This window comes from Peromyscus eremicus, chromosome 5 (assembly GCF_949786415.1).
Source record: "Peromyscus eremicus chromosome 5, PerEre_H2_v1, whole genome shotgun sequence".
NCBI classification, from domain to species: Eukaryota; Metazoa; Chordata; class Mammalia; order Rodentia; family Cricetidae; genus Peromyscus; species Peromyscus eremicus.
The window spans coordinates 132270813-132298663 of NC_081420.1; the positions used below are offsets into that span (position 1 = coordinate 132270813).

At 37.5% G+C, this 27851-nt stretch overlaps 1 protein-coding gene across 6 annotated transcripts in view; it reads left to right on the forward strand.

Moving 5' to 3' along the window:
* Positions 1 to 27851, forward strand: part of Chd9 (chromodomain helicase DNA binding protein 9) — a 151701-nt gene that overhangs the window by 82608 nt on the left and 41242 nt on the right. For all 6 annotated transcript variants that reach the window (XM_059264532.1, XM_059264535.1, XM_059264536.1 and 3 more), the window contains 12 exons: positions 1976 to 2152; positions 5095 to 5238; positions 5345 to 5600; positions 6423 to 6633; positions 8532 to 8727; positions 12463 to 12630; positions 13247 to 13426; positions 15905 to 16015; positions 17567 to 17763; positions 18171 to 18370; positions 22070 to 22229; positions 22758 to 22847. In XM_059264532.1, coding sequence (XP_059120515.1) covers positions 1976 to 2152; positions 5095 to 5238; positions 5345 to 5600; positions 6423 to 6633; positions 8532 to 8727; positions 12463 to 12630; positions 13247 to 13426; positions 15905 to 16015; positions 17567 to 17763; positions 18171 to 18370; positions 22070 to 22229; positions 22758 to 22847 — 2090 coding nt within the window. The remainder of the gene's footprint in view (positions 1 to 1975; positions 2153 to 5094; positions 5239 to 5344; positions 5601 to 6422; positions 6634 to 8531; positions 8728 to 12462; positions 12631 to 13246; positions 13427 to 15904; positions 16016 to 17566; positions 17764 to 18170; positions 18371 to 22069; positions 22230 to 22757; positions 22848 to 27851) is intronic.

A 27851-nucleotide genomic window follows, 5' to 3' on the forward strand; every position in this document is an offset into this window, starting at 1 on the left:
AATGCTGTGACCCTTTGATACAGTTCCTCGTGGTGTGGTGACACCAACCATAAAATTATTTTGCTGCTACTTCATAGCTTGATTTTGTTACTATTATGAATCATAATATAAACATCTGGTATGCAGGATATCTGATATATGACCCCTGTAGGGTCGTGGCCTATGGTTTGAGACCACTGCTCTAAAGTAAAGTTTTGAGTCTTCTCCATGTCTCATTCCACACCTGTAACTTAAGAGACCTGTTGCCGCTTCCTTCAAGATATATCAGACCTGGCCACTTCTGACAACACTTTTAATGGTTCCTGTGATCCTGTCCTTGGCTGGGCATCTTTAGATCATTTCACTTCAGCAGCCACAAATTCATAATCTTATCAAATCCCTTGCTAGCTTCTTGTTGTGAATAAAGCCTACCTATCAGTTTCTAGATGCTTTGGCCAGAATTTATAATGATCAGTTTTTAAGTTGGCTTAATCTCCCCTCACCCCTCCCTACCCCTGAAACAGTGTTACTATGGAGCCTTGGATGATCTGGGACTCATTATGTAGACCCGGCTGGCTTTTAACCCATAGAGATCTACCTGCCTTTACCTTCTCTGTGCTCAGATTAAAGATATATGCCACCACACCTGGCCTCAAATTCTTTTTTGTTGGTTTTTGTTTTGTTTTGTTTTTTCAAGACAGGGTTTCTTTGTGTAGCCCTGGCTATCTTTGAACTTGCTCTGTAGACCAGACTGACCTCCAACTCAGAGATCTGCCTGCTTCTGCCTCCTGAGTGCTGAGATCAGAGGCATGCACCGCCACCACCTGGCTTTTGGCCTCAGTTTTTTTCTTGAGACATTTTACTAGGATATACTTACTTGGATGTATGTTTAAATAATACACATGTGTAGGCATGCTCTGTGTTTGTGTGTGTGTGTTTTTTTTTGTGTGTGTGTGTGTGTGTAACACAGGTCTTTTGGACTGCCAGCTCTCACACAGTGACATGGAGATGTATTATTATGAAATCTTGGCCTTACTGTAGGCTTGTTCCCAATTAGCTGTTATAACTTAAATTAACCCAATATATTAATCTATGTTCTGTCACATGGCTCGTTACCTCTCCTCCATACGGTATATCCAAATTCCTCCCCATCTTGCTGGTTAATCTCTGTCTGTCTGATTCTTCTCCTGAGTTTCTCTCTCTCCCTGGAAGTCTTGTCTATCCTCTCCTGCCTAGCTATTAGCCACTCTTGACTAAACCAATCAGAAGGTGCTTTAAGCAGGTGAGGTAAAATAGACACATCTTCACAGTTTACAAAAAGATTATCAAGCCGGGCGGTGGTGGCGCACGCCTTTAATCCCAGCACTCGGGAGGCAGAGCCAGGTGGATCTCTGAGTTCGAGGCCAGCCTGGGCTACCAAGTGAGTTCCAGGAGAGGCGCAAAGCTACACAGAGAAACCCTGTCTTGAAAAACCAAAAAAAAAAAAAAAAAAAAAAAAAAGATTATCCCACAATGTGTGTGTGTGTGTGTGTGTGTGTACATGTACATAGCATGTGAAAGCTGGAACACAACCTTGGGTGTCATCCCCAGGAACTCTATCTACTTATGGAGATAGAGTTTCTCTTTGTCCTGGAGCTCAATTCAGCTAGATTCAGTGGGCTTCTATCCCCAGGCCTCATCCTGACTACTCTTGCCTGGTGAAACAACACTAAGCAGACTGAGCAAGCTTTTTATATAGGTGCTAGGAATTGAACTGTGGTTCTCAAGCTTGCAGAGCTAGCCAGCCCCATAAGTATGGATTTTTTGATAGTGTCATTGAACCGCCATCTAATATATTTCAAATAATGAAACTCTTTTTAAGTGTCTACATGTGTAAAACTGTCAATGAAAAGAAATAGTTTATAGCAAATTTTATTAATACTTTTTATGCCATTTAATAGGAATAAAAAGTGAAATTAAGACATTCTACCAGTGTATTGTATTTGGTAATTTCTAGGGGCGCATCATTCGAGGAGCTTACCGATTCCAAGCAATCATCACTACCTTTGAAATGATTCTTGGGGGCTGTGGAGAACTTAATGCAATTGAATGGCGGTGTGTGATAATTGATGAGGCGCACAGGTTAAAAAATAAAAATTGTAAACTTCTGGAGGGTCTGAAACTCATGAATCTGGTAAGTAACTTAAAGTAGCATTTGTACTTAGTTTCCTAACTATATAGTCAAGGACCAAGAAGATTCAAAACTAGTGCTAAAACATCATTTTCAAATTTTATAGAATTGTAGGGTTTTTTGTTAGTTTGGTTGGTTTGTTTTTTCATTTTGGGTTTTCAAAATAGGGTTTCTCTGTGTAGCCCTGGCTGTCCTGGAACTCACTGTGTAGACCAGGCTTGCCTCAAACTCAGAGATCCATCTGCCTCTGCTTCCCAAGTGCTAGAATTAAAGGTGTGTGCCACAACTATCTGGCATAGAATTAGTGTTTTTAATTCTATCTTACAATAGATATCTATCAATATCTAATTGAGGTATTTTGTTTATTTTGCCTTAATTAGCATATGTTATAAGCTATATCACTTTTTTAAAAAAGATTTATTTATTTTTTTATGTATTGAGTGCTCTATTGAATTTTTGCCTGAAGAGGGCATCAGATCCCACTGTAGATGATTGTGAACCACCATGTGATTGCTGGGAATTGAACTCAGGACCTCTGGAAGAGCAGCAAGTGCTCTTAAACACTAAGCCATCTCTCCAGCCCCTAATAACTTATTTATTTTTATTTTATTTGTATTGGTGGTTTGCCTGTCTGTGTGAGGGTGTCAGTCTTGGAGTTACAGACTGGTGTGAGCTGCCATGTGGATGCTGGAAACCTAGATCCTCTGGAAGAGCAATCAGTGCTCTTAACCGCCGAGCCATCTCTCTAGCCCCACCATACCACTTTCTAAGACCAGATTTAATTATTTATAAAATTAAAAGATGAGGGCCTGGAGAGATGGCTCAACAGTTAAGAGGACTTGTTGCTGCCCCAAGTTGGATGCCAGATTTTGTTCGAATCTTAGACGGTCTTTTAATAAAAAATCCAGAGCCAGATATCAGGGTGAAGGCTGAAAGATCAGAGGAGCAGAGCAGCCAGTCACTAGTTCTTACCTCTACGAAATCCTCACCCTAAAGAGAGCGAGTTTCTCTTTCTTCACACCTTATATACCTTTTTGTGTCTTGCCATATTACTTCCTGGAATTAAAGGTGTGTGCCACCACTGCCTGACTTCTATGTCTTATTTAGTGGCTGGCTCTGTCCTCTGATCTCTAGGTAAGCTTTACTAGGGTACACAATATATCACCACAGTTTTTCTTATGGAGGACCTTGGTTCAGTTAACAGCACCAGTTAACATGGCTCACAACCATCAGTACCTCTAGTTCTAGGGCATCCTGCATCCTATTCTAGCCTCTGTAGCACCAGGCCTGCATGTGATACACATACATTCATGTAAAACACACACACATACAATAAAATGAAAAGAATAACCCTGTAGCTATGTACTAGTGAAAAGAAAATAAGGCCACGAAATTTCAAACCTTAAATTCCTCAATTAAGAAGCTCTTTCTCACTCCACATCAAGTAAACTTCCCTTTGCAAGAGATAGAAACCTTTATAGAAAACCATAACGAATCAAAATGCAGAGTTATGGAGCCAAGCCCCCAAAGCGATAAGTCTACAATAGAACTCCTGAATTTGAGGCTCTGGGATCATTGTGGAAGAGGGGTTGGAAAAATTTTAAGAGCCAGAGGAACAGGGAGTTTGCTGTAAGACTGTATCTCCTAGTAATGTCAGAGCTACACTGATGGAGCCGTACCAATATGACTTCCTAAACATGTGCTGAGCAAGTGGATGGGGAAGGATCCTAGGCCTCAACCTATACAGAGAAGTAGAGGCAACTAAGGAATGCTCAGGTGGAAGAAATAGTCTCCTCCAGGGAAGAACACAGCAATTGGTTGTCCAGTGCCAACTGGTCAGCTCTGGAAACATGCACACAAGCAGCATTGTGCAGACGGAGCAAGTTATACTTATGCATAATGAAAAAGAGGCCATGAATTTGAAAAAGAGCATGGAGGGCAAATCGTAGGTTTTGACTGGAGGAGAGGGAATGGAGAAATGGTATAATTATAAGAAAGAATTTAAAAAGAAGCCATTTCGCCAAAGTTTTCATATCAGTTATGATAGAAAAACTCAAGCCTGTTTTTCTCCATGGTACAGAGAACAACCTGGAGAAGTCAGTTCTTCCATCATGTGGATCTGGGGATCAAACTCAGGTCAATAAGCTTGGCTGCAAAGTCCTTTACCCTCTGAGCCCTCTCATCAACCCAAAAACCACCCTTATATGTTCATGGTATTGGCTGTAATGATAATAGAGGTTCTTAAGGACATATTATTGTTTGATGTTTGCTTCTTTTAAATGCAAATGTTTGAAATATTTTTATTTTTAGTTACTGTCACATAATTAGTACTTTAGTACTTGAACAAATAAGCGAGAACCACGTACAATAAAAATTAAAGTGCCCCTTTTTTTCACTTATGTATGTGGACACCCAATTCAACTCTGTATCCCAATATTTACATTTGTCTGTCTTTTGAGACCAGTTCTTATCAGATATTTATGTGGAAATATGAATATATATACACATGGATTTAAAATTATTATCAAATCAAATTTTAAATATGTTATTAAAATGTTCTCCTTTTCTCTTAAAATTTGATTGCATTCTATAGTTAGAAGCATATTACCGTCAACCATTTGCTTAATTAATTAATGATCGAGTACAAAGAGACAAATAACCTTTTTGTTTTTAAAAACACCTAAATTATGTTTCTCCAAATGTTTTTTTAAATAAATAAAAAAAAGAACTTTTCCAGGTACGAATAGGTGAAAATAATATAGAAAGTGATAAATTGCAAGATTGGTAAAGAGTTTAATTGACTGGGTAATACATTGTTTAATATCTTGGGGATATTGTTGCATTTTAATCATTTTTGAATATTATAGTCAGAAACTACTTCCTTGTAATACAGTGAACGTGTGATAACCTATATCAGCTTCCATTTAATTTCTTGTTTTCTGTAGGAACACAAGGTGCTCTTGACTGGCACTCCTCTCCAAAATACAGTTGAAGAACTGTTCAGCCTTCTTCACTTTCTTGAACCTTTAAGGTTTCCCTCTGAATCAACATTTATGCAAGAATTTGGAGATCTGAAAACAGAGGAACAGGTATTCTATTTTTTTTTTTAAATCTTTTGTTATAGTTACATTCTATGGTTAATTGAAGTGTACTGGTACTTCATATATTTCTGTTATGATTTTTTTTTTTATTCAGGTACAAAAACTTCAGGCTATCCTTAAACCAATGATGCTGAGACGATTAAAAGAAGATGTGGAAAAGAAATTGGCACCTAAGGAAGAGACTATTATTGAAGTAGAGCTTACCAACATTCAAAAGAAATACTATAGGGCTATTTTAGAGAAGAACTTCTCATTTTTATCCAAAGGAGCTGGACAAACTAATGTACCTAACTTGGTCAATACCATGATGGAGCTCAGGAAATGCTGTAATCATCCATATCTTATCAAAGGTAGCTAAGGAGAGTTGCAACAGACATCTTTCTTTCCAACAAATAGTACTCAATAAGTAAGCAAAGCACCCCTTTTGCAGCTGTCCCAGTGTTATTATTTTCTCATGCTGTTCTGAGGGCCTATGAGTGTCTCAATGTCAAAGGTAGTGTGACTTTTGCTGTAGTCTACTTTGAGCACACCATGTCACAAGATTAGACTGTGACAGATTATATCTGTCTTAGAGAATTCCTTCAGGTTCCAGGACAGCCAAGACTATGCAGAGAAACCCTGTTTCAAACAAAAAAAAAATAAAAGAAAAATGTGTGTGTGTGTTTATATATGTGCATGTTTAAAAGTGTGTGCATTTTTTCCCTTGGGTTAGGACCACAGTTGTTCTTATTTATTTTGATTTTGTTGGGTTTTCTTGATTGCTTTGTTTAGTTTTGGTTTGGGGGTGACTTGGGGTTGGGTAGGAGGTAAGGTCTCACTCGGTAGTGCCTGGCTGGGACAAACGCACAAGCAGTCTTCCTACTTCAGCTTCCCATGAGTCACCGTATGCTGCAGGCCCATAGTTTTGTTCATTCTTTCCTAGAAGCACGCATTTACTATTTACTAAAGAAAAACCTATATAAAGATTTTAAAAGACTCGTAAGACATTGTATCTTCAGTGAAATTAACAATGTCATGTTGGTGGGGGAATAGACACAAACTGAAATAATTCTAATAATAGCCATGTAGTTGCCACTAGAAAGTTGTATATTACAGAAGTATAGAAGAGCACCAACTCTGATTTAAAGTAAAGCAGCTGGAAATTGCCTGATTATATCATCTTTCTCTGATAGGTGCTGAGGAGAAAATACTTGGAGAATTTCGAGATACATACAATCCATCTGCTTCTGATTTTCATCTGCAAGCAATGATCCAGTCTGCTGGTAAATTGGTCCTTATCGATAAGTTACTTCCCAAAATGAAAGCAGGAGGCCATAAAGTGCTTATCTTCTCTCAGATGGTGCGCTGCCTTGACATCCTGGAAGACTATCTCATCCATAAAAGGTACGAAAGCATACTGTGTCTTTTACCTGATTCAAAACTTTGGTATAATGTTTTTATTTCTATTTTATTTTGTTGCTATAATTAGAACTTATAAATTGCTCTTATATGCTCTATCTAATTTGTTTATATTTTTATCTTTTCTGGTTTGTTTAATATGAGTTTGTTATTCCATTTTAGTTTTTAATTCATGACAATAAAACAATATCTCATTAACTTAATATTTATATAAATAAATAAAACACACATAGGATATTTTATGAGACTATTAGAGATTCAATCTCTTATCAATATATTATAATAGGAAATCAGAAATTTTAACTGTTGATTTTAATATGAAAGATTTCTATCACTTTATCTTAGTAAGGTCTCATATTCATTCATATTATACGATTATGTAGTTTATTTTTATTGCTGTTACTTTGTGTCATGTGTGTATATTATGTATGTGATGTATGTGTGTATGTTGATACCTGGAGCTCACTGATTGTCTAGAATGGCTGGCTTGTGAGCCCAAGAATCCTCCTCTCTTCTCCTCCTAGCCCTGATCACAGGTACAAGCCACTATTCCTGGATATCACTTTGACATGGATACTGAGGATCAAAACTTAGGTCCTATTATGTGCATAGCAAGTACTTTTCCAACTGAAAAAATCTTCCACGCTCCGTTATGACTTTCTTTTCTCCTTTGCATTACTGTGGTTTGAACCTGAGGCCTTGCGTTTCTGACCAGTATTTCCACTTCTGTGAATTCATACTAAAATGTGTATTGCTCTCTCAATTTTATACCATTTAAGATCATTGCATCACAATATTGCTCCTAAAAATTCTTACATTTTCTTTTTTTGAATATTTATTTATCATTCATGTGTATACATCTGTGTCTGTGTACATTTATGTGCACTACATGTGTGCAGGTGCCGAAGGAGGCCAGAGGGAGTTAGATACCCTGGCACTGGAAGTTAGAGGCAGTTGTGAGCCACCTGATATGGATGTGACTGCTGAGAATCGAACCTGGGTCTTCTCAAAGAGCAGCAAGAGCTCTTAACTGTAGGGCCATCTCTCTAGCCCCTTATATATTTTCTTTATTGCCTTATATAAAGAATATATGAGGACATAAATCTGTGCAAACAGCTTTCAAATATTTCAAGTAATGAATTTCATGGAAAATTCTGCGGTTTTGTTTTTGTTTTTGAAACTACAAGTAACATTACAAATTATGCTCTGTTTTATACTGAAACACTAAGAAATATATAGAGAAAACCAAAAGAAGTATGGCAAATGAATACTATTTAAATTCCTGTGATAGTTTCTGAAATGAGAAATATTTGATATCTTGCAATTAAAAAATTGAATGTTAGGAACTGGAGAGATGGCTCAGTGGTTGTGAGCACTGGCTGCTCTTATAGAGGACCTGTGTTTGATTCCCAGCACCCACATAGCGGCTTGCAACTGTCTGTAACTCCAAGATATGAGTACATGCAAGCAAAACACCAATGCACATAAAATAAAAATAAATTGTTAAAAAAATTAAATGTTAAATGGGGAAGGATAAGAGAAATTAAAAATGATTGCTTTGTGTAATGACAATAAAGATTTGTACAGCATTCCAGCTTGTCCTCTACAGATGTGCTGTATCTTTTGAGAGGATGTCTTGTGGGGAACATTGTACACAGCTTCTTGTGTAGTCTTGTCAAAGTTATGTGTGCGTCTAGGAATGTGGACATTTGTATCTTTATGTTACCTTGTGTTTCAAATGTAGAAAATACTAGTTATGATGCTGTTTCTTAATTTTATAGCAGACATAGTGTGGTACAGGGACGCTGACTTTGCCATTCATTGGCCATATCTTCATTTTCACTACATTCAACATTTATACTTTCTGCTTTTCATTTGAATAGATATTTATATGAGCGGATTGATGGGAGAGTCAGAGGAAATCTTCGACAAGCAGCTATAGATCGATTTAGTAAACCTGATTCAGATCGATTCGTTTTTCTCCTGTGTACCCGAGCTGGTGGTCTGGGCATCAACTTAACTGCAGCTGATACATGCATAATTTTTGATTCTGATTGGAATCCTCAAAATGACCTCCAGGTAATAAATTTCTTGACTAACAAGGAATGTAATCTTTTAAAAATTCATGTCTACAGAGTGAGATCCAGGACAGGCACCAAAACTACACAGAGAAACCCTGTCTCAATAAACCAAAAAAAAAAAAAAAAAAAAAAAAAATCATGCTGCTTTTTTTGGTGATCCTCATCTTTTATTTTTATATAGACAGATTAATGTATGTTTCTCTAAGAAACACCTGTGCATCGTGAAACTATTTTAATTACCACTTAATAATAAAATATAGTAAAATATACTTTCTAGTGTTTCTTACTAACTTATGAAAATATATGAATAAGTGAATATAATATTTGTGTTCTTTCAAATATGGGCGTTGGCCAGACATGATTGTGCTTGTTTTTCAATACTAGTACTTCTGAGACCAAAACAGGCAGATCTCTGAATTTGAGGCCACCTTGGTCTGTATAGCCAGCTCTGGGCCAGCCAATTCTATGTAGTGAGAATTGCCTCAAATAACAAAACAAAACCAGGTGGTGGCAGGCAAGCTCAGTGGCTTGGCGGTTGGGGTGCACACCTTTGATCCTAGCACTCAGGAGGCAGAGGAGGGCAGATCTCTGAGTTTGAGGTCAGCCTGGTGTAGAGAGTGAGTTCCAGGGCAGCCAAGGCTACACAGAAACCCAATCTTAAAAAACTTAAAACAAAACAAAAAACAATAAAATAATATGTGGAGCAAAAATAAAATGTGAGTGTGGTCACCTCACAGTGTAAAAATGATTCCCTATAAAAGGTGTTATCCTAGGCTTGAGTTGTATCACTGCTCCCCCAAATCATCATATAAACATAAGAGAGTTCAACTCTACTTCTAACAATAACTTACTCACAATAAAATTAAAATGTCAGAATTTCATTTCTCTTTACATAAGTACATGTTTGTCCTAATATAATCTAAGCATCATATAGTATATATAAAATTGACCCATAATATACCCATGTTCAAAATACTATAGATAATAAAGGATTGAAAGTTATGTTTTCTGTGAACTTCATAGAACTAAAATGTTAGGGTTGACTGGGAATGATACGATAGCTTAGTAGGTAAGATCACTGGCTGTTTTTGCAAAGGACCTGTATTTAATTTCTATCAGCCACATGGCAGCTTACAGCTATCTGTAACAGTCCAGGGGAACTGATACTCTTTTCTGGCCTTTGAGGGCACCAGGCATATACATGGTGCACATATATACATGCAAGCAAAAACATACACATAAAATAAACAAAATAAACAATATTAAGAGTGTTCAGAGACTGGGTGTGGTGGCACATGCTTTTCATCCCAGGACTATGAGGCAGAGGCAGGCAGAACTCTGGGAGTTAAAGACTAGCCTGGTCTACACAAGTTTGAAAACAGCCAGGGCTACGTAGAAAACACCATCTCCAAAAAAAAAAAAAAAAAAAAAAAGTGATCAGAGAGGCTCAGAATTTACAGAAGATACATATTTAGGAAGGGATGATGTAGCTGAAGTTTTTTTGTGTCCCGGCCAGCCGGCAGTTGGGACAAATCTCTCTCACCCTTCAGTCCCGCACCCGCTTAGACTCAAGTGAACAACACATAGAGGCTCATATTAATTATAACTGCATGGCCATAACTCAAGCCTTTTGCTAGCTGTCTTTTATATCTTAAATTAGCTCATAACTATTAATGTATATATCGCCACATGTTCCATGGCTTTACCTGCGTCCTGTTACATGTTACTCCATGGGAGGCTGGCTGGTGTCTCTCTTGGCCTTCTGCCTATCTCTCTTTTTAAAATTCCCACCTGCCTGTAAGCTGCCTTGCCATAGCCCAAATGGCTTTATTTATCAACCAATCAGTGTAACACATATTCACAGAATACAGAAAGACATTCCCCCATCAAGATGAGGAATAAGAACAAATTATAAGTGAAATTTGTTTATTATTCATGATAGTCTTAATTATACTGTAATTGTAGTAATACTTTGAATAGCTGTGAAATACAATAAATTACTTAGAATATACCAAGCTTAATAAAAGATGACTTCCTTTAGATTTATTTATATTTTATTTTATGTGTGAATATTTTGTCTCTGTGTGTGTAGGTTTGCCAAGTGGGTACCTGTGCCCTCAGAAGAGTGTGTGGGATCCTATGGAACTGGAGTTAGGAATGGTTGTGAATTATCATGGGACCTTATATGAGCAACAAGTGGTCTTAACCACAGAGCCATCTCTTCAGCACCAAGAAACCATTTTAAATTGCTTTCATTTTATGTAATATAGTTCAAAATAGCAAAAGTTTATCCAAAACCAATGCATAGATTAAATTAGTCTCTTCATATTGAATGACACTGTAGGCAGGGTTTTCTGTCCTACCAGCCAGCTTCCAAATAACCACACAAAGACTTATTAATTATAAATGCTCGGCTGATAGCTTAGGCTTGTTATCAACTAGCTCTTTCAACTTAAATTAACTCATATTTCTTTTTTCTTTCTTTTTTTTTTTCTTTTTTTGAGACAGGGTTTTTCTCTGTAGCTTTGTGCCTTTCTTGGAACTCACTCTGTACCCCAGAGATCTGCCTGCCTCTGCCTCCTGAGTGCTGGGATTAAAGGTGTGCGCCACCACCGCCTGGCTCCCATATTTCTTATCTTCATTTTACCACATGGCAGTACGTTTTTTTCATCACAGAATGTTCATCTCATGCTTCTTCTGCATCTGGCTGGAAACTCTGCCCTCCTTCTTCCCTGGGCTCTCTTTTTGTCCACAAGTCCTGCCTAGCTATTGGCCATTTATCCATTTTTTTAAACTAATCAGAAGGCACCTTGGCAAAGACACATCTTCCCAAATACCAAAAGATTATTGCATAAGAGGACACAATGTTTTTCACTTACAGGCTACATAATGTCTCTCTTATTTACCATGTCATATTTATACTCAGAAAATTTCAGATTTTTTTTAATTTGTTTTAATTTTTATTGTCATTTTTAAATATTTTATGCTATTTTACTTTGAGTCACAAAGTTTCACTATGTGTCCCTGGTTGGCCTGGAACTCACTATTTAGACCAGGCTGACAGCAGTCCACTTGCTTCTGTTTCCCAAGTGCTGGGATCAAAGGCACATGCCACCACACCCAGCATGATTTCTTGTTTATTTTGGATTTGTTTATTTGGGTATTTTTTTTTCCCTTTGCCAGTGGTGTGGATGGCATGAGACTGGTGTTCCTCATATGGTGGTCAGACTGACCTATAACTCACTGTAGCCCAGACTGACCTCCCAAATGCAGAAATTACAGATGTAAAGAACTACCACATTCAGCTAGGATTTTGGATTTCTGATAAGGGTTGGAAACAACATCACTATTAAAATACCATAATCTAATAAGCAAGATGGTTCAGTAAATAAAGACCCTTGCTGCCAAGGGTCTGATTTAATCCCCAGGACCCACATAGTAGGAGAGAACCAACTCCCAAAAGTTGTCCTCTGACCTCTAAACCTGTGCCTTGGCACACACTTGCCCACATACATATACACAGATAAATAAATACATTGATTGATTTAACTTAATTTAAAAACATAACCCTTAAGTGATTTGTAAGTACAATCTTAAAACCTAATTTACTTTGAATTATGGAGTTATTTCTCATCATATCAAAAACTTCTCATATACTTTCTTGTTCTATGTATATAGTTTACTGTCACATTCATTTTGTGAAAGATAATCTATAAATTTTCATTTTCTGTAGGCCCAAGCTCGTTGTCACAGAATTGGTCAGAACAAAGCAGTTAAAGTCTACCGATTAGTAACTCGTAACTCCTATGAGAGAGAGATGTTTGACCGAGCCAGCTTGAAACTGGGCCTGGATAAAGCTGTGCTACAAAGCATGAGTGGAAGAGACGGCACTGTCAGTGGTGTATGTACACTTCTGCTCTACTTGGGGTTCTGGGTTACTTCTACTGTCTCAGTCACAGCTTGTGCACAAGGGCATCTTCAGAATGGAGGCATGTTTAGCTTGTGCTTTGGAGTGCCTTTTCTTCTGTATATGTAGCTTCAGAACTGCTGGACCATAAGAATCTTTCCAAGATAGAATATGTTTACTGTCTTCTGAGGACATCTGTATCATGCTTCCCTTACTAGAATTCCAGAAGGTTTTCAATTTTTAAGAATTACCAACTTCTAACATTGGTTTTGTCTTGTTATAAATTATGGGTTGTGGGTTTATTTGTTTTTGTTGTTGTTTTGTCTTAAGTATTTTTCTTAATATAGAATCATAGTACTAAAATGGAGATTACTTGGCCATTAGGCATTGGTTTAATTGAAACCATTTTAGTTAAGTGGTAATTCATATTTTTAAAGCAACAAAAAATAGTCAATAACTTCAATATATTATTTTAGTGTGTTTTTTCTCACATGTGGCCCAAGCCCCAAATAAGATATCCCATGTTTTTAGCATTCTTTAGGGATTTTTTTCCCATATTTTGTGACCTTTAAAATACTATAACTCCTAGAATTTCCTTTTTTCTATTTAGATTCAGCAGCTGTCCAAAAAGGAAATAGAAGACCTGCTTCGAAGAGGTGCATATGGAGCCATTATGGAGGAGGAAGATGAAGGCTCTAAGTTCTGTGAAGAAGATATTGACCAGATTTTACTCCGTCGAACAAAAACTATTACAATTGAGTCAGAAGGACGTGGGTCAACATTTGCTAAGGTAATGTTATGGGGTCTGCTTGGAGACAACACATCTCATACACCAAGTCAGTGCAGAAAACAAACATTTATTGTAATCAAGCTGCTACTGACATTCAGTGCCGCAGAACAGACCCGGGAGCTGAACTTAGAGCCCCAGCAGCATGGTACAGCGCTTTTATGTGAAAACCACACGTCTGTGCCAAAATCTGGATTCAGGGATAGGGGACATTTCTAGGAACTTACCTTGTTCCCGTTGGTTGATTTACCTGAGTGTGGTGGGTGGCTTGCCTTTTGGGTTTTGGTTAATTCCAGATGAGGTCAAGTTGACACCCAGGAACAGCCATCACAAGGTCCCAATTTATAAATGTAGTAGTAATATTCACATACTACTTTCTGAAAATATTTGTATCTTTTGTTTTTCATCTTTGAACATGCTAGATTAGCTTCAGTAACCACTTGTGGGTTCTTGTTTTGTTTACTTTGTTCTGAGACAGGCTGTCTGGTAGGCCAGGCTGGCTTCAAACTTGCAGTATAGCCAAGCATAACACTTGAGCATCTAATTTTGCTACCTCGCCTCATAGAGTACTGTGATCACAGTTGTTACGCCACTACCAACAGCCAGTTTTATGATATGCTAGGAACTGAAGCCAGGGCTTTGTGCATGCTAGGCAAGCACTCTACTAATTATAATAGTCTTCCTCCATTTGTTATCTTATATCAAGGTTTACATGTACTCTTATCCCAGTAAAATGGAATGCATGTAATAACTACAAACAGTTGTACCCATTAGTTAAGGAAAAACATTTGAAATAAAAGGAGTTTAGAAAGTAAAGATTATGGGTAACAAAGATAGAACAAAATAGAAAGTTGGCTAGAGGGATGGCCCGATCAATATAGTGCTCACCTTGTAAGCACAACGACTTAAGTTTGATCTTCAGACCACACAGACATGCTTGTCAGCCTGGCATTGGTAGGTGGAAACAGGTGAGAACAGATCCTTTGGGTTCACAGGCAAGCCACTTGAGACTATTTGGTAAGCTTCAGGCTAGAAGAGACCATGACTCAAAGTAAGTTGGTAGTGTTTCTGAGGATTTCATGTGAAGTTGTCCTCTGGCCTCCACACATGAGTACCCTCATATACATATGCATACCCACATACATGCATGAACACACACATAAAATTTAAATATTTTTTTTGTGTGTGTATGCGTAATGATGTCGAGGAGTTAATCACCACATTGATTTTAATACATAAAGACGATCTGAGGGATTGCTCAGTCATTAGAGTGCCTGTTAGACCTGAGTTCAGGTCTCCATCTACTATGTAAAAGCAAATAACAAAGCAGGGCAAAAGGCTCATCTGCACCCTTAGCACAAGATGAGCCCTGACACTAGCTGGTCAGCCTGCCTAGCTGAACTCTGGGTAAAAGGAGAGCTCCTGTCTCAAAATAAACAGAAGCGGGCTGGAGAAGTGGCTCAGAGCTTAGCAGCACGGGCTGCTCTTACAGAGGACCTGCGTTCAATTCTCAGCATCCACATGGTGGCTCACAGCTATCTGTAACTCCTGTTTCAGGGGACCTGCCACCTTCACCCAGACATACTTGCAGGCAAAGCACCAATGCATATAACTTAAAAATAAATTTAAAAAAATAAATAAATAAATAGAAGGTAAAGAGTGACCTCTGGCCTCTGCATATGTATACCCTGCAGCCCACAAACACATGCTATATATATGCATAGCACACAAACACAGATATGTAATTTAAATTTTTAATTAATTTATTTGCGAAAGGGGGAGGAGCAAAGTACTGTCTTGCCAGCTCATTACTTTAATTCTATCATAATTTCTTCTTCTTCGTCTCATCTCTGTCTCTTTCTCCTTCTTCCTTTTCTTCTTCATCTTCTTTCTTCTCTCTCGCTCTCTCTTTTTTTTTTTTTTTTTTTTTTTTTGTGTGTGTGTGTGTGTGTGTGTGTGTGTGTGTGTGTGTGTGTTTGTTTCTTTGAGACAGGTCTCTCTACATAGTCCTGGCTGTCCTGGAACTCACTATGTAGACTAGGCTGGCCTAAAACTTAGAGAGATAGCTGCCTCTGCCTCCCGAGGCCTGTGATTAAAGGTGTGCACTACCACACCTGGATAATTCTACCATAATTTCTTAATTCTCCTGAGATATTTTAGAAAGTGTGCCTCTGTCTTATGTCATTTCTTACCAAAAAGAAAATATTATCCTTGTTTATTGAAATCTTTCAAGTTAACGCACAATAGTAACTTACTTTTTCTCCTAAACTCTAGTCTATGTTGGCATTAAAAACATTTGCCTTAAACAAATGCTGTTATATTTAAGGTCACTGTATTGGAACATGTCTTGAGTATTCGTATGTATGCTGAATTCAGATTTTATGCACAGGAAATGCAAAGAGATAATGGCTTATTTTCAAAGGTTTTTGTTTTTCTTTTCAATGTCTAAGTGTTTTAACAACTTGCTACTATATATTTCAGGCGAGTTTTGTAGCATCTGGAAACCGGACAGATATTTCCTTAGATGATCCCAACTTCTGGCAAAAATGGGCTAAAAAAGCAGAAATAGATATAGAAGCTATCAGTGGCAGGGTAAGTATTTAGGAAAGTGCCATCAGACTGGTTACTGTTTGTATCAGATGTACATATGAAAGTTAATATTTCTGTTGTATAGAAATTCATCAAGATCTTAAAAGATTATGAGAAAAATACATCTGAAACATTATTCAAAGACAAATCCTTTTTTAAAGAAAGAAAAAGAAAAAACTTGGGAAAAGGAAAATGGACAATTCTTCCTTACAAAAATTCCAATTAATAAATGTAGAGAAATGAGGGAAATGTGAAATCACCCCTATTCCACTATGATACTATTATAGCGGGTAAAACCTTTAATCTTAAAATAGTGGGTTAAGAAAAAAATGGGCTAGAGAGATGACTGAGCTGGAAAGATGGCTCAGGTCTTCCAAAGGTCCTGAGTTCATTCCCAGCAACCACATGGTGGCTCACAACCATCTACAATGGGATTAGATTCCTTCTTCTGGCATGCAGGAACACATGCAGAAAGAGCACTTATATACATAAAATACATAAATAAATCTTTAAAAACATAAACTCTCTGAAATATGTTAATTAGGCAAGCAAAACTATTAGCTTTATACCAGAGAAACTTAACCAAAGATTGTATTTGTAACCAGAGATACCAACATCATGCATGTATTCTTTTAGTACAGTGTACTGTGTACAAAATAAAATACACCAGGACTTTAATTTTCTAATCCTGGCTTCCTCTGCTACTATGTATCCTTTTCTGCTCCAAGGCTTTCCTAAGTATCTGATGATATTTTCCACCTCTTGTTTCCTTTCTTGTCTACCTTGCAAATTTCCAGTTCTTTAAAAATTCTTTATACCTTAACTCCCAGCCAGCTTTTTTGTACTCTTCTTGTATTTTAAAACATTACATTCTGAGTACTATTTATTTGTAACACATTTATCTCACTGCCAAATTTTTGGATTCCTTTTAAGCAGAAACTATTAATGATCTTTGTATCAGTAGTACCTATATTAGAGAAGCAGACACATGAGTTGCATTGAATGAGTTAAACTGAATTAGTCATGTGGGATTGAGACACTGCCTTGCCTTTATATAATTATTCTGTACAGAACTAAACATGTTTCTAGTTCTGTAAAGTATTCACAACATTTGACCAGTATTTCAATTCCTGTCATTTGATTTTCCTTTTGTCTTTAAGATAAACTAAGGTCAAAAAGAGTTACTTCAGCATTATTTATTCTAAAGTTGAAAGCAATCCAAATTAAATTATTAATCAATTTTAGGTAAACAAATGGTGAAGTTGAAATTGAGCCTAAAATATATTATGGTTATTGTAGAAGCACAGTAATTTTTTTACTGATCACAGAAAATACCGATTCTTTTTAGTCTATGATTATAATGCCATAAAATTATATATGTATCATAACAGTTTTAAAAGAAAATATCTTCAGTTGACTTGATAGTGTAGTAGATCTGTTACTTATCTTTTTCTGCTATTTGTGTTTCTATTATTTAAATGGTGAAAATAAAAAGTTTTATTGCATCTAAAATTATTAAAGTACCTTCCTTAAATTTACCATTAAATTTTACAGAACAGTTTAGTTATCGACACCCCAAGAATTAGGAAGCAAACCAGACCCTTTAGTGCCACAAAAGATGAATTGGCTGAATTATCTGAAGCCGAAAGTGAAGGAGAGGAAAAACCCAAGCTCCGGAGACCCTGTGACCGGTCCAGTGGCTACGGAAGAACTGAATGCTTTAGAGTTGAGAAAAACCTGCTGGTTTATGGGTAAAAAATGTTATGTTTAGCATTTGTCATAAGAAATTATATATAAACTTAAATACATACTATTTTCAATCTTACTAGAATCAATAACATCTTTTTTATCCTAAATTTCTGTGTTTAGCATATATTATCTTGCTGTATTATTTTTCTGTTTTTGAGTGACTCACTAATGTCAAGCTCCTTGTTCTGAAATATGCACGTTCAGTAATTTGAAGCAGATATTGTCACTATCTGTCACTGAGTAAGATATACTAGAAGTTACTGTTCTATGTCTCTGCACATACACAAGAGAAAGCTTTAGTAAAACTTTATAATGACAAACTTTTTCTTTCTCCTGGCTTTTATGCATGAGTTATGGTTTTTGCTCAGACTTAAGTCAGTATTACTGTGCCTGTCCCTTTTTTAACCAGGTGGGGCCGATGGAGGGAGATTCTGTCACATGGGCGTTTTAAACGGCAGCTGAATGAACACGATGTAGAAATCATTTGCCGAGCTCTTTTGGCCTATTGCCTTGTTCATTATCGAGGTGATGAGAAAATTAAAGGCTTTATATGGGATCTCATCACTCCCACTGAAGATGGCCAGACACGTGAGCTACAAAATCATTTAGGTAAGTATATTTCTTTCCTTTAAAAAAATCTTATTGCATGAATAATACTTAATGTGCTTTTGTGTAAAATTTTTTTTTTTTTTTTTTTTTTTTTCGGTTTTTCGAGGCAGGGTTTCTCTGTGTAGCTTTGCGCCTTTTCCTGGAACTCACTTGGTAGCCCAGGCTGGCCTCGAACTCACAGAGATCCGCCTGGCTCTGCCTCCCGAGTGCTGGGATTAAAGGCGTGCGCCACCACCGCCCGGCTTTGTGTAAAATTTTAAAGTAATACAGATTATATTAAAGAAGTTAACTAAAAAATCTAGCTTCAAAAAATGCCAGTATTATGGATTTGGGGTTTTTTCATATTACTGTTAAATTTGTATCACTTTACAAACTGTTGACCTCACAGTATGTCACAATATGCCCATGTGGTTGTGTCTCATTTCCCAGCTTTTTCTTAGTATTCCATGGTATGGGTGTTTGATTATTTGACTTGCTTTTCTTTTAATGATGGGCATTCTAGATCTAATTTGACACAGTTGAAATTCAGTGTCAGTAAGGAGCTCTGTACACTCCTCATGCATATGGGTAAATCTGCCTCTGTTGAAGGTATTTGCATCTTTAGGACCTTAAATATGGTCTTGGGGTAGATCATATCATATCTTGTAAGCACAGAATTGAAAGCCTCAGACTTATGGAATCATAGGCTACTTTTTAACAGAACCCCCAGCAGTTAGTATGTCTGTTGAAGTATGGGACACTTCAGTAGTTTGCTGTCCAGAGTGACGGGTTTTGCAGTATTATCATTGGTGTGTGCAAGAATTTCTTTCCCCAGCTTTACTAATAAAATGCTCATTTCAGTATAAAATAAATTTTGACCACAAAACAATTGCATTTTCTACAAAAATGAAAAATTACTGTGTTTTTAAAGTTATGTTATAGTTTTGTTCTTCTGAATCACAAAATATTTATTGACTGCTTATACAGTGTACACATGGTATAAAAAGAAATAGAGAAGATCGCTGAGCTCCACCTTACATTCTAGCTAGGTAGACAGACATAGAATACAGATAAATTAACTAAACAGCTACATGTTGTAATAAACACTGTGAAGTAATACTGTAACCATTATACACTTCCAAGATAGCACAGCAGCAAGCATTTGTTTTGGATGAGGTGGTCAGTAATGGAGACAAATTAATTAATTTGAAGAACTAGCCTTTTGGTAAAGGTGAAAGAATCACACAAATATGATTATGTTCTTCCCTAAAATCACACATAAAGGAGGAAATGTAAAGCATTAAGCTTGCTCAACTCCATAGAACAAAATACTTGACTTTTTCAACAAATTGATTGTAGGACTGGGAATGATTCTGAGAGAATGGTTCTCAACTGGAGATGATCCTGTGTCCCAACTGCTGCCCCTCTCTCCCCATAACATATCTCAACTTTGAGCACGTTCTTGGTATCTAGTGGGTAGATTCTAGATAAGCACAGACAGTCCCTCCCAGTGAAGAACGGTGTGTGTGTGTGTGTGTGTGTGTGTGTGTGTGTGTGTGTGTAGGTGTGGTGGTGCATGCCTTTAATCCCAGTACTCTGGGAGGCAGAGGAAGGCTGATTTCTCTGAGTTTGAGGCAAGCTTGGTCTACAAAGCAAGTTCTAGGACATCCAGAGCTGTTACACAGAGAACCCCTGTCTTGAAAAAACAAAAACAAACAAAAATTTATTAGAGCTGAGAAAAAAAAACCCACTGTAACTTAAAAGAGATGTGTCTTAACAAACTGTTGCATTTTGGGGCCTTAATTTATATCATGACGGCGACAAGCAATCTAGGGCAAATTTACTTTCTTTACTAGATGACGGTACATTAGACTACTCAGTATTCTGAAACTTCATTATTCCATGTCTTAGACATTTACTAGCACCTTTAGCTAAAGGTAACTAACAAATTCATGAATTAAGTGATAGCTATCTTAGATTTATGTTCACACAGTATGAGGAGTTGGAGGAAAGATTGTAGATTAAACAAATTGGTCATGCATTAGTGGTTATTGAAATGGATAATAATAGAAGATGGGATCCATCATACTGTTCCGTCTACTTTTGTGTATGCTTATAGTCCACACTTAAAAAATAGTCATAAACCCTCAAAAATAGGAAGAATGAGAGGGAAAATAGCAATAAAATTTTGGAACTTGGAAGCAAATAGATTGGTGCTGACAATTTTATTAACCTTGAAGGAGTTAAATCTTGGCTCACTAGTTGAAAACAAATAACTCTGATGCTCTTCATATTTCTTAAAAATTTCAGTAATTTGTGATGGGAGGAACCTCTAAAAGTGGACATGAAAAGATAAGGGCTGTAGTTAAAGCTACTTGAATAAGGTCATATCCCTAATACTCTGAGACTTACAGCTGGATTCTAACCAGATTATGCTTTTCTCTGGAGAGAGTAAAGGATGACCAGGTGTGAGGGGGGATGGTCATAAGTGTGCACTGGCTAGGGCAATCCTCGGGGAAGAAAACTAAAGAGCAGGTGCAAAACTAAACAGAACGAACGGCTGCAAAAACTCCAGCAAATTAACCTCCTTTGATCACAAGCTCTGGCCATTCTGTCATGATAAAGTGTATAATTTTGAATGCTAAAAAGTAATTTTAAAAAATGAAAAACTTTATTCTGATTTACTGGTTCTATTTACCAATGAGGTAAAAATCAGATAATATAGTCAAAATTGCATCATTAGTAATTGTCAAGAATTAAGAGTAAAACAAGTCAAACATCCTGGAGATTAGTAAATATGAGCTCTCTGTTCACTGTCAATTACTACGCCATGGTTAAAGATGCTGAACTAAAGCCTCATAAGTTAGCATGAATACATCCTACAGATTCTATGAGTAATAGGTAAGTTGCAGAACATAAGATCTAGAAACAAATGCCAACTATTTCATAAGCATATGTAGTGGTAATAAACAACGACTAAGCATTGATTCATGTGTTGCTGGTTTCTGGGATAGATGAGTAGATGAGACAAAAGACTGTGGAGAGTTCAGCTGTGGTTGATTTCCTGTCCTGGAAAACTGAGCAGATGTGGCACATGTGATCAACCTGAACAATGATGCTGTTTTATTCTTTAAAGAAATTAATAGGAAAACTCTCAAGAGCATAAAAATGATGTTAGCTGTCTCAAGGCTACACCATCCCATGTTGTTAATAAAGCAAATTCTGAGGCTGGGCGGTGGTGGCACATGCCTTTAATCCCAGCACTCGGGAGGTAGAGCCAGGCGGATCTCTGTGAGTTCGAGGCCAGCCTGGACTACCAGAGAAACCCTGTCTCGAAAAACCAAAAAAAAAAAAAAAACAAAACAAAACAAAAAGCAAATTCTGAAGAGCAAAAGGACATGCATTTCTGATAACTAGTGAATCAACATTAAAAGGGGCGACTGGGTTACAGAGCCAAAGGAAACCACAATGATCATTGTAATTTGAGGTAAAGTATTGTCTCACTGGTGACATTTGACTTAATTTTTATAAAACCGTCTTGAATTGTGTCTGACTTGTGATTGTGTCAGTTCTACTGCCATTAATGTGCTAAAGACCTCTGTGTAACCTTCAGAGACCCCACAAAGTCTCCGGTAATTTCTTGCATTGGAAAAAATCTTTCAAATCATAGCTTTTTATACAAGTTATCTCTGATTTCATGTGTACTTTTTGTCTTAACAGGCCTCTCAGCTCCTGTGCCTAGGGGCCGAAAGGGGAAGAAAGTAAAGACTCAGACAAGCTCCTTTGATATACAGAAAGCAGAGTGGCTTCGGAAATACAATCCTGAGCAGCTCCTTCAAGACGAAGGCTACAAGAAACATGTGAAGCACCATTGCAACAAGTAGGTAGTGGGTGTTCTAGAAACAGCTCTTGAAACATTCACTCTCCTGAATGCATTGATCTTAAAACCTAGGGATAGTATGCTCTAAGATTTTAACTTCAGATGCTATCTTCATTTTACGTATTTTTATCATTAAATAAACTTACTATTCAGATAAACTCCTCTCTTCCCAGGTAATAAATAGTGACCATTGTGAAGATTTTGCAGTACCCTTTGTGTGTCGTCAGTAATGAGGGTCATTTGATCATATATAATCATAACTCTGTTATTGAAAGACTCTATATAAACAAGGGTATACACATGCATGCACTCTGGTCCTTGGAAGGCAATGCAGGAGACTTCATCTATGAGTCCAAGGCAAGCATGTTCTACTCAGCAAGTTCCAGACCAGCCAAAGCTACATACGAATTCTCTCAAACAAACAATAATACAAAACAAAAAATTAATAAACGTCTATAGATATCCTCCCATTTTTTTCCTTAGTGATTAATATCTTTGTCCCCTTTGGTTTATTTATTTTTTTTTTAGAGTTTTGCTTCGTGTAAGGATGCTATACTATCTAAAGCAAGAAGTCATTGGAAATGAGTATCAAAAAGTATTTGATGGAGTTGATGCAAGGTAACGAAAATATTTCTTGACTTTTCACTAACACAGTAGAGCAAAAGCCATCCAATGACAGAAAATGGCATAGTAGGTGACTCTTTGATTCATGGAGGGAAATCCCCAGCCACAGAGAATTGACCGTGGCCTTTCTTCTGTTACTCTATCCTTGACTGTTACCAAATGCAGCAGCAGGAGTGGGAGTAGTAATTTGAAGAATTGCATGTAGCCAAGGTGCCATTCAGGTAGACATGCATGAAATAAGTGATTAATTCATTTCTTCAGAAATAGGTCTGGGTTATTTTGTTTTGTTTGTGTTGTTGGAATCAACAAACCTAGGGTACTTGTGCATGCTAGGCAAGTGCTTTACCACCCATCTATACCTCTCTGAGTACAGGACCAATTTTGAGTACGCTCAGGCAATGTGAAACAATGAAGATAAAAAGACAAAATTAATATTCATCCTTAAGCGGTTTATGGTTTCGGTGAACCGGAGTGAGACTATGCTTTGCCGCATGGATAAGATGCCAGTAGGGATTTTCCATTTCTAATTTCATCTTGCCTCTTGACTACATGTGTTTCTGTTTCTCCTCTCTTCTCTGCAGCATCTGTTTTAAACTTGTACTTCTACATACCTTAACCACCCTTATTCTCAGGAACTAAATGTAAGCAAGCCATCAAGTAGAAGTAACCTCAGCTTTCTGCCAACACAGAAAACTTAACTTTCTTAAACTCACTCTTGTCTTGTTTCTTCTAATACAGCAGCCATATGAGACCCTGACAACACCCGGGCTCCTGGGCTCAGTTATCTTTCTCTCTGTCATGTGTCCACTTGCAGCCTTGCTCCTGCTATCCCACTCAGTGTGACTTTTGACCATTGCTTCTTCCTTTCCAACTCACTGACACTTGGGTACTTGTCATTATAATGCGAACCTCATCACAGCATCTTCTTACCACTCATTCATTCACTAGATATTACCTTGTCATGCCCCTCCCCTTTTCCCCTCATTATTCAGTTTTATTCTTCAGGACTTTAAATTCCTTAATCCCATTGCTTGCTTGTCCCTCTGTATCATATACCCATTGTAACTTCAGTTTAACCCACTTCTTGCCTTCTTCTAAGCAACTAAACATGGCTAGAAAAAACAAAAACCATGTTTTGAATGGATTGACTTCACATCCATGAGTATTCAACATCAAATGAAATAAGTATAGACTATTTAACCACTTTGGCTAGTAAATTCCTTTTTTAAGAGGATTGTTTGTCCCTGTTTCCCCAAACCACCCTTCCAACTCACCAACAATGTCTAATAATAACCTTGTGACATATTTCATAGAAAAACAATCAGGCAAGAGCCACTTGCATCCATGTCCTACCTATTTGCCCCCTCAGGCAGCAGTAGAAATGCCTTTCCTTTGCCAGTTCATTGCCTTGCATCACATCTCTTCTGTTCATTTAAGAATCTTACTACTATAGTAATCTTCCTCTCCTGAGCCATTTCCTTCTTCTTTCCCCATCCTCCCTTCTCCCTCCTCACACACGTGCCCATATTACTCACTTACCATCAAAAGGAAAACCCTTTCCATACTATGCATCTCACTGCCCCACTTTAATGTTCCCCTCTCAACAGACTCCTGTGTTTTCTCTTTCTACTTCTTTCTTTGCACTTTTTCATCAGCCTACTCTAAGGAATCTTTCCATGATTGCACAGAAATGTTTCTTAGCATAGCCAGTGACCACAGCCATCAATTCTTTTTTTATTTACTTCTTAAATATTAGCTTCCATAGGTATCCATGCTGCTTCCTATATCCACCAATTCTTTCCTTCCATTCCCATATGTAAAACTATTCCATCATAGTGAATGTACCACATACTGCTCTGGTAGGATTCTTCAGTCTTCTTCCCCTATTTTCATGAAGGAGAACCCATTGGCTCCATGAAAAATGTGCCAAATATGAGTACTTTCATTCTCCTCTACTAAATTTGTATTCTAGCCTCAGTTCTCTTTTTAAACTTCTGCTGAGACTTAATAATATTCTTGCCTCCACAAAACTCTGTACACTCTGTCCTTCAAAAAGCAGTTAGAGGGTTGTGGATTTAGCTCAGTGGTAGAGTGCTTGCCTAGCAAGCGCAAGGCCCTGGGTTCAGTCCACAGCTCTGAGAGAGAGAGAGAGAGAGAGAGAGAGAGAGAGAGAGAGAGAGAGAGAGAGAGAGAAGCAGTTAGAATGATTTTTCTCAAAGCCGTGGCACATCTTTTCAAAATGTCCTCTTAAAACGGAATCCGGATTCTAGATAACCTAAAATAACCCCTTCATAATTCTTTGACTTCCTTTGCTCTGTCCCTTACCTACAGTGTTCTAGCCACTCTGATGTTTCTGTTCATCCAACAAGTCAAGCTCATGCTGTATTGTTCTGCTCCAAATATATTTTCTCCAGATCACCCTAAGAACTGTCCGTTCAAGTGGCTGGAGAGTTTGCTCAGCAGTTAGGTGCACTGTCTGTTCTTCCAGAAGACCTAAGGTTAGATTCTAGCACTTGCAGAGCCGCTCACAACACTCTGTAACTCCAGTTCCAAAGGATCTGACACCTTTTCCTGGCTACCAAGAATACACAAGTGGTACATAGACATACATGCAGGCAAAGCACCCATACACATAAAATTAAAATTGAAAGAAGAAAACTATCCATTCATATAATTGAGATTTCAGCTCAACTGTTACACTGTCAAGTAGGCCTTCCTGTCCGTACCATCTAAAGTAGCCCTCCAGTCATTCACCACTGCTTTAATTCCACTTGATTCCTTTACTATTCAAAACTTTTTCTTCCATTACAGTTTACGTTGCTGTCTTATTGATCATTGCATTCCCGTCCATTATCATCTGTGGCTGGTGTTATAGTTTGCTGTAGATCACTTGCTTAACACATGAGGCCCTGGGTTCAATTCCCAGCACTTTCCTTCCCAAATGGAACTGGGAATCTTAAAACGTTGAGTACTCAATAAACATTTATTAACTAATTGCCTGTTTTCCTCTGGCCTATGACTGAACTGCTTTTGTTTTCTTAGCCACTGTTCTGTTGATTATTCCTTTACTTTCCCGTTTAAACATAAATCTACTTCTCTTTGGATTGTATCAAGTTTACTTCTCTCTCATCTTAAATATAAATTTGTATACCAAATGCATCACTTTTGAACCCAGTATCTCTTCCACTGTATTAGTGCTCTCTTCAATTTCATAGACTTTTATTTTTTTTCTAGACAGGGTTTCTCTGTATAGCCTTGGCTTTCCTGGAACTCACTTTGTAGACCAGGGTGGCCTCGAACTCACTGAGATCCACCTGCCTTCTGAGTGTGGGGATTAAAGATGTGTACCACCACCACCCAGATTAGACTAACTTCTTTAAAAAAGTGTATTCATCATGGGAGGGAGGACAGGGCAGCAGGAACTTGAAGGAGCTGACCATGTTACATTCTCAGCCAGGGAATAAAGTATTGAACCTCCATGTTCAACTCACCTTCTTCTGTACAATTTCGGGTCCAAGCACAGAGAATGGTGTCACTAACTGTGAGTAGGTCTTCCCCAACCAAAATAATCCCCCACAGGCTCCTCTCTGGGTCATTCCAGAGCGCATCAACTTGATATTTGAGATTAACTATCACACATTATTTACCAGTTAGCTTTAATTATTTGGGGGTTTCATCTTAGTGGCTTAAGTTTTTATTTCTATGCTAATGTGTTCAGATCTGTATCTCATGCTTTACTTCAAAACTTATACTTGCTTAGAACATTCTCTTTCTCTCATTTTTCCATTTGGCCCCTCCTTCTCATTAGTTGATGTGGACTGTTTGTCTTTCTATCTCTCCAAGTCTTGTTGAGGCACATACTCTAGTAGTAACATATCATGCCATTGGTCATAAACTAGTGCAGGTACCTCTTTACAAAGATGTTCTCATTTATTTCAGTTATTGGTACTAAATGTATTTTGAATGAAGGATTTAACCTGAGGAAGTTTAAGAAGGCCTTATGCAGGAAACATCACATGATTTTTAAAGACAGAAATCAATCACTTGGGAGGCTGAAGCAAGTTTCAGGTCAGCCTGATCTACATAGTGAAATCTAGTCAGCCTGGCCTACATAGCAAGGTATTGCCTTTAAAAACAAAACAAAACAGAAGAACAAAGGGTCACCAAAAACAACAACAATGCGAGCCAGTCTTCTATCCCTTTTGCTAATAGTTTACAAACACTTCATGACCATGTGGCCCTCAAATTTAAACCATGGTTTCACAAGAAGGACCATTTGTCAAGCTGATTCTACCACAATGGTCTGGACTTTGAGCGCCACCTGGTGGGGTACAGGGGATACTCGCTGCAGTTTTCCCTTCTGGGATCCAGAGGGTCATTGAGTCAGAAACACCATCAAAAATAAAGATTTCCGTTAGCTATGTTCTTTGTCTCTTTCTCAGTTTTTCACAAATAGCAGTAAAATCATTGTCTCTCTTTTTCCCTATTCAGCTAAAACATTTTCAGTTTTGGCTTATTTCATAGCAGAGATATAATAAAGTATTTGCTAAAAGTGCTGACAGATTACAGAGGTCATTTCACCCACGTTATCACCGTGGACTAAAGACTTGTGAAAACAAGTGAGAACAACGGAAGTGAGCTGCTCATCCTTTATTACTAAGCACTTGGAAAACTTAATTCACTGTCCATGTCTTCTCTTTCAAGACTATGGCTAGTTGTATATGAAGGGCTGTTTGCCTTGTCCAGGAGCACATGGATCATTTATCAGCTTGTTTTTATATGATAGCCAAATTAAAAAAGAACTTTTGTCATAGAATTTAATTGTCAGAAAGTTTAGCACGTTAAACCTAAAGGGTCTTTGTTAATTAACTTAGGAGATTATAGTGATAAGACGAGATGGCATTACTTTGTATTATATTATTTCTCTGAATTCTTAAAAATTGATAGTTTCATGAAAGCAAATAGCAGAATTCTCAGTCTATTTTATTTTCTGCAGCA